We start from the raw sequence: 15,217 nt of genomic DNA, 5'->3' as shown, positions 1-15,217 counted from the left end.
GGGCAGAAATCTTGAAAATTGAAACTAATTTTGCAAAACGTTTTACATGAAGCATAAAGTCACCAAAATCTGAACTTAAGAAAGCGAAAGTTTGAACATAAAGTCGAGAAAGCCTCGACATGCATTTTTCCAACAACACATTATCTGTGCGATATAAAGACCTGAACCGAATCCATGCATGATTTCAAACAGATGTCCAAAAAAATATATCCAACGTTTAATATGCCTAATTTAATGAATAATTTGTAGGAATTATGAAACACAAAAATTATATACAACTGACGCATTTTTTGTTGACAGATGTAAGCAAGACTGCTCGTATCAGGGTGGAGTCCTGAATATTCTGACTGCTTTTTAAGTTTTATGGAGCAGTAAAAACATTTAAAAAAATAAATGTAAATAAAAAAATGAAATTTTTTTTTCTAAAATTTGATTTTTTTAAATCATCACCCCACACGTCATAATAAGTACTAAGTGATAGACTTTGCTCCTACTAACCAATCAGTAAAGGCATATAAGCTTCCTTGAAGCAATTTGGAACGATTTCTAAGACGGATTAAATCTCGTTTACGCGTTAATAGCTCGAAATATATCGCGGGTTTTCGACAAATTTCGACTTTTTAACTAGCCATTTTTGACGATTTTCGATTTTATTCAAAAAGTATAGTTAATTTGAGCTCAAATTTGGAAAAAAAAATTTACCTATGACTTTCTTTCGTAAAAATATGGGGGTTTAGACATTGCCGTTTTGGCCAATTAGGGACAATTAACGAGCGATATATCTCGCGCTTTCAACAATTAAGCGGATATTTAAGCCTCAAAAAAATTGTTGCAAATGATTTGAAACAGGCTATTTGTCTTAGTTTTTACTTTGCTAGGAGCAAAACCTATCACTTTGTACTTTATATGACATGTGGGGGATGAAGTAGAAAATAACTCAAAAATTTTGAATTTTTTTTTCTAAAAATGTCAAAAAATTTTTAAAGCAAACCTTACTTCATAGACATTAAAAAACAGTCGGATCAACCAAGATTTTTATCTGATACGAGCAGTCTTGTTAACATTGTAGCTCCCGGGTTGAAAGCCGCGACATACCCTGAACATTTGAAAATTGCATCATAACTAAACCCAGACCCAAATTGCATAGTCGCGACCAGATTTTGAGTCGCGAAAATCTGAATTCAAGTTATATATCAGCAAAAATCCAATCATATGAAAACTTAAGGGCAGAAATCTTGAAATTGGAACTAATTTTGCAAAAAATTTTACATGAAGCATAAAGTCACCAAAATCTGAACTTAAGAAAGCGAAAGTTTGAACATAAAGTCGGGAAAACCTGGACTTGCATTTTTCCAACAACACATTATCTGTGCGATATGAAGACCTGGACCGAATCCACGCATGATTTCAAACAGAAACCCAAAAAAATATATCCAACGTTTAATTTGCCTAATTTAATGAATAATTTGTAGGAATTATGAAACACAAAAATTATATACAACTGACGCATTTTTTGTTGACAGATGTAAGCAAGACTGCTAGTATCAGGGTGGAGCCCTGAATATTACGACTGTTTTTTAAGTTTTATGGAGCAGTAAAAACATTAAAAAAATTAAATGTGAATAAAAAAATGAAATTTTTTTTTCTTCAAAAATTTGGTTTTTTTTTTTAAATCATCACCCCACACGTCGTAATAAGTACTAAGTGATAGATTTTGCTCCTATTAACAAATCAGTTAAGGCATATAAGCTACCTTGAGCCAATTTGGATCCATTTCTAAGACGGATTAAATCTCGTTTACGCGTTAATAGCTCGGAATATATCGCGCGTTTTCGACAAATTTCGACCAATGATCTTCTTTTGTAAAAATATGGGGGTTTAGACATTGCCAATCTGGCCAATTAGGGACAATTAACGAGCGATATATCTCGCGCTTTCAACGCGTAAGCGGACTTTTAAGCCTCAAAAAAATTGTTGCAATTGATTTGAAACAGGCTATTTGTCTTAGTTTTTACTTTACTAGGAACAAAAATAATCACTTTGTACTTTATATGACATGTGGGGGATGATGTAGAAAATAACTCAAAAATTTTGAATTTTTTTTTCTAAAAATGTCAAAAAATTTTTTAAGCAAACACTGCTTCATAGACATTAAAAAACAGTCAGATCATTCAAGGTTTTTTATCTGATGCGAGCAGTCTTGTTAACTTTGTAGCTCCCGGGTTGAAGGCCGCGGCTTACCCAGAACATTTGAAATTTGCATCATGTCTAAACCCAGACCCAAAGTCTGAATTCAGGTTATATATCTGCAAAAATCCAAATATATGAAAACTTAACGGCAGAAAGCTTGAAAATTGAAACTAATTTTGCAAAAAATTTTACATGAAGCATAAAGTCACCAAAACCTGAACTTAAGAAAATGAAAGTTTGAACATAAAGTCGGGAAAGCCTGGACATGCATTTTTCCAACAACACATTATCTGTGCGATATGAAGACCTGAACCAAATCCAAGTATGAATTCAAACAAAAGTCCAAAAAAATAAATCCAACGTTTAATATGCCTAATTTAAAGAATAATTTGTAGGAATTATAAAACACAAAAATTTTATACAACTGACGCATTTTTTGTTGACAGTTGTAAGCAAGACTGCTCGTATCAGCGCGGAGCCCTGAATGTTCCGACTGCTTTTTACGGTCAATGGATCACTTAAAAATCATCCTCCCACACGCCATATAAATTACAAAATGATAATTTCCGCTCCTATTAACAAATCAATTATGGCACATGAGCTTCATTCAAACAATTTGGAACGATTTCAAGACGTATTAGATCACCGCTTAATCAATAGCGCATCAGTTTCCCCAAATTGGCTAAAGTGGCAATCTTTCAACTCCCATAATTTACGGAAAACGATCATTTGTAAAATATATTTTTTTAATTTGAGCTCAGAGCAACAATATCTTTTGAATGATATTTAAAAAATTCCAACAGATATAGCTAGTTGAAAAGTCGAAATTTGTCTTAAAAAAACAACCCCAAGCACAAATATTCCGTTACTTTCGTTACGAAAGCCGGAACAATAAACGTTTAATCTGTTGTTGAACTTCCCTAACTAGGGGAAATATTTCAGGCTTTGTTAACGAATTTCTATTATTTTCAATAAATGATTAATCTAAGCAAGACTGCTCGTATATCAGGGTCAAGCCCTAATTATTGAAGGCCCATAAAAATTGGAAAATATCAAACTGTGAAATATTGAGCAGTAGCAAATTAATACGACCGATTTGATTAGCCTTCAATTCAATTTGGAACGATTTTGATGTATAGGATAATTCGCAATGCAAAAATAATTCGAGTTATGCTCTCAGTAATATGAATAAATTCCTCAAAGCGCGCATAATTTAGTTCAGAACATGGGCATTTTGGCAAGTTTCAAACCACCAGAACTTTATAAAAACAATTGAAGCTAAAATATCTTTTTAAAATTGATTTCAGGAAGTCGATATCTTCAATGGGGTATAAAAAAAATTTTGTCGAAAATTATTATTTCAAAAATTGACTGAAAAAAAACCACACCGAGCATAAATATTCCATTTTCTTCGAAAATCGGAACAAGAAGCTGCAACTACTGATTTACGCGCAATATAACATACGTGCCGAATGTAAGCACAGCAGAGAAAGTGGTTGCTACATGCCATTCCCGACTTTAAAAACAGCAATTTGTCTTGTTAATTGTGTTCAGTCTACTAAAAATCAGTCTGCAAAAATAACAATTTTGGTTATTTCGTTAAATTAAATTAAAATTTATGTATCTAAAGCAATCAGTGGTACTATTCAGTAGATGATAGATTCGTTAAAACACTTGTCCAAGGTACTCAAAAAAACTTTTCAGTTTGTCAATTGAGGCCCTTTTTGACAAAAATATGTGGAATTGAGACAAGTAAAGCAGTCACAATTTATACGTTTAAATTATCTTATTTTGAAGCCTAAGCTGATAACTTTCATTAACGCCAATAAAAAACAAATGCTACAGCTAGGTCAAAGACTTGCGCTACCATAAGCTCATCCATGACTTTGAGACCAAAAAAGAACAGGAAAAAACGTTTATTCTGTTTGTTTTAGACATAGTGATTTCGTTCCGGACCACGTATGTGCACATAGGGGGTGAGGTGGTGAGTGACTCGAAGAGGATCAGGAACAATTACATCAAGGGTTGGTTCGCCCTAGACCTCATCTCCTCAGTGCCCCTGGAGATGATAGACATGATAATAGAGCAGATCGACACCAACGAGAAGGCGGTATGTACTACTACTGGAAATGTCGATTTTGTCTAAACGGCAGCCGTGCTCAACCCAAATGGGCTTGTTGGCTGTCTAACAGAAGTATTTGTTAAAAAAGAGAAATAGTATTTAATTGTTTATAGCTTTATAGCTTTATAAATTTTCTTCTTCTTCTTAAACATCGTAATACAGTGCTGTGCTGATAGATAATTCAAGCTAAAGCAAATTATCTCAAACACAAAAATAATTTTAAAAAGACTACAAAAAGAGGACAAAATCCACTTTGTGTCTTTACTGTAGTTTTGAACCATTTCATCACCAACAAACACGTATCGATATCGCCATTAACTACCGCAGATTTGCGAAACATTGCGAGAATATCTTACATATTTTACTTGCAATATTACATTTATAACGAATTCATGAAAACGTCAAATGTGTTAGAAATTTACTTCAAAAGACTAGGGTATTAATTTGACTTCAAAAAAATTGACATATACTATGAACGAATTAAGGACCATAAGCCGTCTTATTTGTGCTTATCGCAGCAAAATTCTGTGTGAGTTATTTCATCTGTGACTTGTAAGAGATTTGCACTCTTATCAACCTAAATAATTAACTTCAGGGTTAGGCCTCCGGGCTGATTGAGTAAAAAAAAAACGTGAGATATTTCAGATCTTCACTCAGCTGCGCCTGATCAAATTAGTGCGTCTTCTCAGACTAGTGCGAGTGATCAGACGACTGGACCACTACATGGAGTACGCGGGCGGACAACTCCTCATGTTCCTCTCCATCTTCCTCCTCTTCGCCCACTGGTTCGCCCTAGTCTGGTACTCCATCGGCATATCCGAGCAGCATCTGGAGTACAACTGGATCAACGAGATGAGGGATCTAACCATGCGTGAGTTCTAACCATCTAACCAGTTGTGATATAACCAAGTAGTCAATTAGGACTGCGCTCGCTACTTTGAGTGTAGTATTCTTAACATGCTAGCAAATTTCAAAGAAGATCGGCCAAGCGGGGGATAAGAAACCCGGCAAAAGATAAGAAACCCGGCTGCCGTTCAATAGCGCAGAATATTTTGGCAACAATTCTAATATATTTAATTTGCAAATGTCAAACATTCATTGAACATTCACGAAGCTTTTTTTTTTACAAAAAATTTTTTTTTGTGGGTGATCGAGGGCAAAAGGTTCTACCCTGACTCTCTTCGTCTCTTTTTTCCTGAACTTGGAAAAAAACGGCAATAAAAATATATATTTCATGTTTCCAATGAAAAATAGAAAAAATTGAAAAAATATTGGTCACCATTGATGATTTAGGGCTAAATATTTACCCAAATAGCAAATTTCACAGCTGAATTAGCACTGGTTCATAGCTGGAAAGAACAAACTTTTTAGCGAATAAAAACCGAAGAGTTTTTAATTCTTCGCAGTTATAGCAAATGTGAGTGCTGAGTTAGCAATGATTCTTTAATGATTTAGGAATTTATTATTAAAAAGTTTTTAGTTTTTTGCTTTTTGCAAATTTCAGAGCTGGAAGTTTCGTTCGAAATTTTTAAAATTCCACTGAAACTCGGATTTTCTTAAACTTTTCAAAGACTTCAACGTCCGCAGAATCCATTACGATTGCCGAGTTCCCAAAAAAAAAGAGTATTTTTTGAAACCTTTCAAAAAAAATTGAGCTAGAAAACCATTTTTAGCATAAAACAAGACACTCAACAAAATTTTCGAAATTGAAAGTGGATTTTGTCCTCAATTGTTTTTTTTCTATGGGTTATTTATGTTTATGATAAAATCGCTTTGATAAAATATATATATTTCAACGATGAGTTTGCAGTAGTTTATAATAAGATATTATATTTTTCAATAAATAATCGCTGATTTAGTAAATTAGCAACAAAATCATCCGGGAAAATTTTTTGAAGTTGATGCTTGCAATTTTTCATTGAAAATTATTACTGGCAACTCAACTCGGATAGAAAATGGACAATTTTACAAGAAAGATCATCATGCTCAGTATTTGGACATACTTTTTTTAGCCTTTCTATCTTTTCCTTGGCTACGAAATTTTTTAACATATGGAACCTGTGGATATTTTTAGACCATACAGCTCATATGTAACGGGGTTTTAGACAAATTTAAATGGATTTAGACAAATCAAACACTATTTATTTTTTTTTCTGTGAGCACAAAATTCAACTTGAAAAATTGAAACAAACTGTAGCATTGAAAATTTTTCAGAAATAATGTTAGCAACCAGGGGCGGATTTAGGGGGGGGGGGGACGCTTTCTCTTCCTCAGGTATTCGACCCCCTGCCGACCCAAAAGGTCCCTCCTTTGGTACTTTTTAAGAAATTTATTTTTGGCCGACCGACCTTTAAATTTTTCTAAAGGCGCCTTTGGCGCCAATATATACTAACTTTGAGGGGGAGCGCGCGCCAAAAAAAAAACGCGATTTTTTTGTCAAAACTTCCCAAAAAGTGCCCATAAACGGCTTTTGTGACCTGTTTTTTCAAAATTTGCCTGCGGCGCAGAAAATTTGGCCAAAACAGCGTCTTTTGTGCTTTAGTAGAGCTCGGAAAATCAATTTGATCGACCTAAAAAAAAAGGTCGTCAAAATTTTCGAAATTTTTTTAAAATCCGCCCCCCCCCCTCGAGAAATTCCTAGATCCGCCCCTGTTAGCAACCGTATTAAGTTATTTTAACACTGCTTATAACACTATTTTATGTGATCGGCTGAAGTTAATGTCACGACTGTTTTGAGTTTACATCATGACTGGCCGGATTTTACGTCGCGACTTTATGTTGAGCATTTGCGCAATCATCCGGATTATCCGCAAAGGTTCAGTCTGACAATGATCATTTCAGCGATCGTATAAGGACGAATTATAAATAAATAGCATGCCTCAGTCTGAGTGCAATCAACCGAAAATCAAGAAACGTTAAAAAAACATTACTGGAAAAGGCTTATTCTCATTCAAACTAGTTTTTGGATTGCTAGCTAAAACGAAAAACTCACGAAATGAAATAGTTGAAGTTAAAAATCATCGTAAACCATATATTGTCACGATTCGTTCCAATTCTTTGCCACAAACCGCTTGTACATCGAGTACATTCTTTCCGACGTCAAGAGAAAAGTAGCAGCCAGTCTTCTGAGAACCCCCATATAATTGACGTTATCCAAAACCGAAATAAGCTCGTAAATGGACGAAGAGTAAAGGAATATAATAATAAAATATAATAAATTTGTTTCAAGTAGTGCAATAATCCAACAATATAGAGAACTTATCATTGAGAGAGCACCAACTTGAGCAAGCGCAGAAGGTAATTCAACCTGTTGAAGCGCCGCTGAGAACTTTCTATTAAGTATTGTCTCATATGGACCTGATTGTTCAATCTAAGTAACATTCATACAGAAAAAAAAGATAATAGATTTGAAGAAAAAAAATTGATATCATTTCAGCTATCTGTGAGTCTCCGCTGAATGTCGAGGACGTTTGTGACTAGATGAACCGACCTAAGGTTCCTACAAATCCGTATTTGTCTGCAAAAAGTTTCTCGGAGTAAGATTAAAATTAAGACCATTTATCCACATGGGAAAGGACCAAAACAAGAGCTGTACAGCTCATCACGGCAAACCGCTGTTGCGCCCCTGTTTAAGAACTACATGCAATTTTTTTGGTTATTTTTTTGGGCTGGGTAATGTTGCTTCACCCTCAAGCAACGAGCACGGATCATGGTGGACCTCGTACATCCGACCTTCCGATTGAGAGGCGGAGGTGTAACCACTTCACCGCCGCTCCCCTAAGTCATCAAAGCCCTATAAATGTCCCAATAATACAAATTACTTAAAATTTTTAAAATTTAAAAACTTATTAATTATTCTAAAATATATATAAGATATGCAGCAAGAAAAATTGTCGACGAGACACGTGCAATTGAATAGCATGCTTGGAGTGTGTGAATATGGAACAAAGGTATCCGAAAGTTTTGACATACTGTCAGAAATTAAACAGAGGGAAAAGCCTTACCAGTAAGTCATTTTGGGTGTAAAAATTTTTCTGAAAAGTGATTGGCAGCATTTTTTCCATTCAATTTTTGGTTCGCTTCCAGTACAACAACTATTTTTAGCGCACAAAAACTACTATTTTTATCTTTATCTAAACTTGAACAAAAAAAGTCAACTGGAGTTTTGAAGAATGAAGTCTTGAGTTTCTGAAGTCTATCTAGAGTTTTGAAAATGAAATATTCATCGTAATGTTGTTACCGCTTTACTTCAAAAAGCTAGTTTACTCTGTATAACGTGTCAAAACTCCAAAAAATGTGACTCCAAAAATGTATTATTCAGAATTGGTTCAATTTGCATGCACTATTTACCTATGACCGCCTGTCAAAAGATCAGTAGGTCTAAGCCCAAAGTATGTCTTATAAATTTTAGTCGACTCAACGAGACTTGCTGCCGAAAGTAGGTTTTCAACATCTTCCAAAGACACAGAAACCGTTTGGTGATTGAACAAAATTCGGTTTTCATTTTTGCAAGTTAAATTCAGGAAATGTCTTTCAGCATAATTTCTCGGGTTGGGAATAAGAGCAACTGGATAGTGGAAAATTTGCATAGACCCATTAACATCCGTATATGGAAAAGGAATAATGTAATTCAAGGTTGAACACTGCTTGAAAAAGTTTCTTAGCTTCCTCAATGAAAGTAAGAATATTTTGAACAATAACTAGAGTCAAAAATGATCCAAGAAACAAAACACACAAATAACCCAAAAAAAATGTTCGTTTTCACTTAAGCTTTTGAAAAGAAGTGCCAATGAAGGGAAGATGATAAAAAAAGTTGCTCTGTGATGAAAATTTCATCAAACCAGGTGATTTTTCAAAGGTTCTCTTTTCAATTCGTTAAGAATGTAAAATAATTATCGATATTGGAATTACGCACCTGATTTACCTTTCAATAAAACTTTTTTCACGTATTGCTTTTTACTTAAAGGTCACTCTTCACTTTTGTAGTTAATTTTTATTTGTTTTTGCAATTAGTTCTTTCATCTTTCCATCTGCCTTCTCTTTAAGACGCAATTGGAAGCTGAACAGCCGTTTTGCCTTTACGCATTATTTTAATCAGGGACCTCTAATTTTCTAAAATATACTGTTTCCATCATTTAACGTAAAAATTTGTTAAATTTGATAGCAAAATGTGTTAGAAACGACTAAAAAAATACCAAATTTTTTACAGCGAAAAGTTTAGCTGCCAATGGAAATCATTTTTTAAAATCTGCATTATGCCATAATTGTTATGATTGCAATGCTGTAACGGTTGCATTAAAACCATCCGGAAAACAAAAATCAATCGAAATTCCCAAGAAGTTCAAAATAATAGTTTGTGCACTGATGCAGGCGACGGTTAAGGATTAAGGATTTTTAGAGCAATCTTTTACAAAAAACAGAAGAAGGTGGCCAAAACAAATGAAGAAAATCTTGAAATTTTTATAGTTCGAAAGCGAAGCACTTTTTGCATCACTCTTGCATCACTCGTGAAATTGAAATCAAAAATTTTGTTAGAGGAACAATTGTTCCAAACTGAATTGAGGCAGGATTTTAGAGTTAAAGATATTTTACTAGGTGGCAACTACATCTTTTTTTACTTGGTATAACGTGCGATTAGAGGATTTTTTTATAAGTTTTTAAAAAGATTCAAATTTTTTGGATTTTTTTTCAAAAACGTTGAAAGACAGTCAAAACATTCAGGCCTTTGCCCTAAATGAGCAGTTTTGTTCGTCTTTCCCAGTCAAAATTTGATTTATTTTGATTTATTTAGATCGCAGATTAGATTGGAATTCATGAAAAAAACGAGATAAGGTGCAAATCAGTTCATCCAGAAATCGGTCAATATCTAAGTTTTCACTGAAAACTCGGTCAAAAAAACATGATCGACTTCTAATTTTGAAACGGAATTTTATTGTTAGGTTTCCAAGCGAAATATAAACTATACCTATTGGTCCGGTCTTCGCAAATTGGTTTATTTTATATAAAAAAAGTGATCATTAGTTGATTACAAGCTTATGTTTTTTGTATAATGCTTCAGAATGTTTTATCTTTACCTGGTGATACTGTTGGTAAACTCAAAAATTGTATGAGTTTTATTTGGACGTTTACAGGAGCTGACGAATACAATATTTTTTTGGACATATCGATTTCGACATCAGGAAAAGTCATTTTTGAAAAACTTAGTTTTTTTGCTGTGTATCTAGGACAAAGTCATTTAAGTGAGTCATTTGCGTGCGTGTGTCGCCATTTGGGTGCGTAGACAAACAGTTGAAATGGTATTTTAGGTTGTTAGTGAGATTTACTAAGTATCCCATCTAAGTTTATCTCCCACTTTAAATTTCAACTTTAATGCAGTAACAGTGACATTATAAAATTTGACATTTTAATTTACGACTTTAATAGGCTAATATTTATTTTATTTGAATAAAAAAAAATACAGGAACGAACTCGGTTAATAGTGAAAAAAAATGTTTCTTAAAATGTTTAATCAGCTTAGGTTAGCTATAAAAATCGCTTAATTAAAAATAAGAATGGAATTTTTTCTGAAGTTTTGCTTTTGACTTTTTTCACCCAAAACATATGGACGCGGTGAAGTCCAGCGTTATTCTTTGTAGAATCAAACCTGCTGAAAACCGAATTTTTCAACTCGCAAGATACAACTTTTTCAAAGTCTTTTCCTTCGTGGATTAATGGTCTTAAATGAGCAAAAATAAATCTGAAACTTGGAGGAATGACGTTGATATTCCATTTCTTAGCCGTAAAACTCTTTAAATAATATTTAGTAATTTTTGACCTGATTTAAACTGTTATAAAAGTTCTAGAACTAACATAAATGATATAGTTTTGATGATAGCGTTTTAAAAAAATTAGGACTAGAGTTCTTTTTAAGTGTAAAATTGCTCTAAAAACTTCAAATATGTTCAAAATTCATTTTTGATATCTTTTTCAAAAAAATGACACAAAACCAGTAATATCGGCGACCAAAATGTAAAATTAATAACCTGAAACATAGGTTTCAGTTATGAAAAACCAAGTTTTTAAACGGTTAAGGTGGGTATTGACCGAGTTAGTTCTCCCAATAACATCAAATCCGACCCAAAAACTTCAAATTTTTAAATCTGGAACTTGTTTTTTTTTTAAACTTACCTATTAGTGCCAAGTTTTTCAACTTCTTGGAGGTGAATTTATTTAAATTAGAAAGACTTTGGCGTTCAAGGCTTTCTAAATGAAACGTTGGCGTTCAAAGTCAAACGAGATTGTGCGTATGCCTTCTTTGAAAAAGTAGTTTCCAACGAGTTGATATTTTCTAAGGTTTGTTTTAAAAACTTCTTGAAAAACCCTGCAGTCTTTGCAAAAAAACATAAATCTGAGCTTTCCTTTATATTTTTTTTACCAGTTTCTTCCCTGGCCTTAGAGTTAAATTAGATCCTGCGTTGTGGTCTTGATTGTAAGCTATAAGAAAATAAGATAGGGAGAACGGAAGACAAGCTTTAAAAAGTTGAACAGTTTAAATGAATAAAAGCAAAATGAATAATTCGAGTATATGTTTGAAAAAAGTTTGATCAACTCATTGTTCATTTTAGAATACTGCAATTACCATACAGGCCCCCTGCTCATTCCCTATGCCTCACTTTCCATCTTTTAAAAACAATTTGATGTTAAAATAAATTTTTGAACTCTTTTCTATGCGTTATGACGACTGGATTTTAGATTTATTAAGGTTGATTGATGATATGTACGCTTAAAGAATTGATACATACGTTAGTTTAGACTACAAGAAAAAAAGATAATAAGTTAAATATTCACAACCTAGTGTCAGTTAAAAATTGTCCTAGAACGTTAGGCAGGTGCAGTGAAAGATTTATGGCGCTTATCCAAAATAAGACCTAGGGTGCACTTCCTTAATAATAAGTTGCTTTTAGGAAAAGTAACTGTAAGCAAAACCAGTAATTGACAGTCAATTCAGGATAGAAAATTTTGTTCAAGATCATACAAATATCTAACGACATTCAACATCTAACCGTAAGCAAAACCAGTAATCGAAATTCACTTTTGGATAGAGAGTTTTGTTCAAGAAGATACAAATATCTAACCGCATTCACAAAATAGGTCGAGTGATAAAGAACCAAAAGGAAGTGTGAAAGTGCTTCGATCAAAATAAGCTAGTTTGGCCTTGAAACATTAGATCGTGTAGCACTGTTGAATGAATTCAGACTTTTGCAGACAAGGACGAGTTAGGGCTATCCAGGTAGCTGAGTACTATAATATAAGTTGCCTTATCCAGCTAGTCAAGTACTCCAGTCATCCGAATTTAAAAAAAAAATATAAATGATTTTAACTTTTTCCGGCCATTTTTGCACTTTTTTTCAGTTAGGCGCTGGATGTTTTCGCTTATCTGCGGTTCCGGTCCTGGTGCTCCCTTTTCCGCGCTTGAATAAATGGTATGGATATCAAAGTTGGATGCTGATCGTAATTCATTTATTCGCTCTTATCGGTTCCGCTTGTTCATGTCGAAATTGTTCTCGGAGGCCTTCCTGTTTGATCTCTGTGGTCGATACCGTTGGTGATTCATCATGGAGTTCTACTGGACTGGGCCTAATTCGATTAGATTGATCGTATTGCTAGTTTCAATGTTTCTTTTCAATGAATGTGTCCTGGATTTTGGAAGTTGATTTTCGCCCATCTCTTACCCGCTTGAATAATCGGTATTTTAGGTTTGAAAAACGAGACAATAAAAATTGTGTTGAAAAAATGTTTATTTTATAAACTTTGCGAATCAAAATACAAAATTAATTCAAATTAGTATAATACGGTTTACAAGCCAACAAAAGCATGAAAAACTTTGTATACAAAACCTAACATAATCTAAACACAATCGAAACTTTTGCAAACAAAAACAAAGAGTGTTCGATTGCGCAGTAAGCTGATTTTTCTTGTGTCTAAGGAGTGTAAACGAAAGCCCTAAGCTTTCAGCAGTCCCAAAATGCATCGGCTCAAAATTTAGCTATTGAAAAACAATTGTCAAATACTTACATAAAGAAATCAAAAAAAGAATGATTTGTAGAAAACATTTCTCCGGCCCCCGTGATAAACACTTCAGAAAAAAAATTAAAATTGAAAAACTACAAATTCATCGAAATAATTTATTTTCAGTGTTTTTTTTCAGAAAAAAGTGATCTAGGTTCCATTTGATTTCCATAACAAGTAGGGACAAAATAAACTTCAAGATAGGTACAAATAAATAGTCTTCAAGGTTAAAAATGTATATACTAATTTTATTTTGAAAAAGAAGAATTCTTTTGGCTAAAATTCGCAAGTGGTGCGGGTGCACGAATTCATGTTACCTAAGTGACTGAAACAGTATTGTACAAACAAATCAGAAATTGAAGTTGTTCTCAGCCTACTAATTCATGTTGCCAGCGGAGAATCAGACCGGGACAGAAGAAGACCTAAAATTGCAGATTGAAAGATGCTCCGACAATTTTTTTTTAACTGAAACTAAAAATAAACTCAAATTAAATCAGTTAGCTTTTAAATCTACAATTAACTTCTCAATTTAAACTCAATAAATTGATGAATAAAAATTTTTCAGATAATAAACGATAAAGGAAAGAGCAATTGAATTAAGTAATTTTTGAAACTATCAACTTTGTATAAAACAAAAACAACTTCACCATGCACAAAAAAGACATTCAACTGCCATATTACATAAAAAAAAATAAGGCCAGGAGTTATTACAGAACTGGGGAAAACTGAAATTCAAAAAAAAATCAATGCGTTTTACAGTAGGTCAAGACTATCCATTTGAACGTTTTTACCGTTGTATGATTGAAATATTAACGGTTAAAGCGCAATACTAAATCATATACATTTTGCTTGCATATCAAAAATGACTGCCTTGCCACCCGATAATAATACCATCCGGAAAAATATAAGATTCTCAAACTCTATTTTTTAAACAATCGCTAAAATACTTTTTATTCAAATACAAAAAAAAACAAGACTGCTCGTATCAGGGCGAAGCCCTGAAGGTTCCGACTGCCTTTTAAGGTTTTTGGAGCCGTAATAACATTAAAAAATTCAATGAAGTAAAAAAAAATTAAATTTTTTTTTTCTGAATTTGAAATTTTTTTATGAAAATCATCCCCCCACACGCCATATAAAGTACAAAAGGATAGATTTTGCTCCTTGTAACAAACCAATTATGGTAAATAAGCTTCTTTAACCAATTTGGAACGATTTCTAAGACGGATTAACTCTACGCTTACGCGTTAATAGCGCTAATTATATCGCGCGTTAATTGTCCCAAATTGGTCAAAATGGCAATCTTTAAACCACCGTAACTTTACGAAAAAAAATCACAGGTGAAATATCTTTTCAAATTTGAGCTCAAGACAACAATACCTTTCGAATGATATAAAAAAATTTTGTCAAATATGGCTAGTCAAAAAGTCGAAAATTGTCTGAAGAAAAAAACCCACCCCGAGCACAAATCTTCCGTTACTTTCGTATCGAAAGTCGGAACAACAAGACTGCTCGTATCAGGGAAAAGCCCTGAATGTTTACGACTGCCTTTTAAGGTTTTATGGAGCACTAAAAACCTTTAAAAAAATTAAATGTAATAAAATAAAAAGTAAATTTTTTTTCTAAATTTTGAAATTTTTAATGAAAATCATCCCCCCACACGCCATATAAAGTAGAAAAGTGAAGACTTCGCTCTTGGTAATAAATCATTAATAGAATTTATCATTTTTCCTTACAAGAGTTTTTCGGCTTTTTTGTTTCGTTTTTCGCTTGATTGTCTTCGGTCTATATGAAATTGACTGAAATGCCTTTTATTGCGTCTTTGACGAGCGAAAAAACTAGCAAGTGCGTGTGTGTGTT

At 33.3% G+C, this 15,217-nt stretch overlaps 1 protein-coding gene across 6 annotated transcripts in view; it reads left to right on the top strand.

The window, feature by feature from the left end:
- LOC134846925 (potassium voltage-gated channel subfamily H member 1-like) overlaps positions 1-15,217 on the top strand; it is a 60,656-nt gene that overhangs the window by 31,604 nt on the left and 13,835 nt on the right. For all 6 annotated transcript variants that reach the window (XM_063864367.1, XM_063864366.1, XM_063864365.1 and 3 more), the window contains 2 exons: positions 4,125-4,300; positions 4,958-5,183. In XM_063864367.1, coding sequence (XP_063720437.1) covers positions 4,125-4,300; positions 4,958-5,183 — 402 coding nt within the window. The remainder of the gene's footprint in view (positions 1-4,124; positions 4,301-4,957; positions 5,184-15,217) is intronic.

Source organism: Symsagittifera roscoffensis, chromosome 5, assembly GCF_963678635.1.
Source record: "Symsagittifera roscoffensis chromosome 5, txSymRosc1.1, whole genome shotgun sequence".
NCBI classification, from domain to species: Eukaryota; Metazoa; Xenacoelomorpha; order Acoela; family Convolutidae; genus Symsagittifera; species Symsagittifera roscoffensis.
The sequence above is the reverse complement of the archived record's forward strand: the minus strand, read 5'-3'. Positions and strand labels throughout refer to the sequence as shown.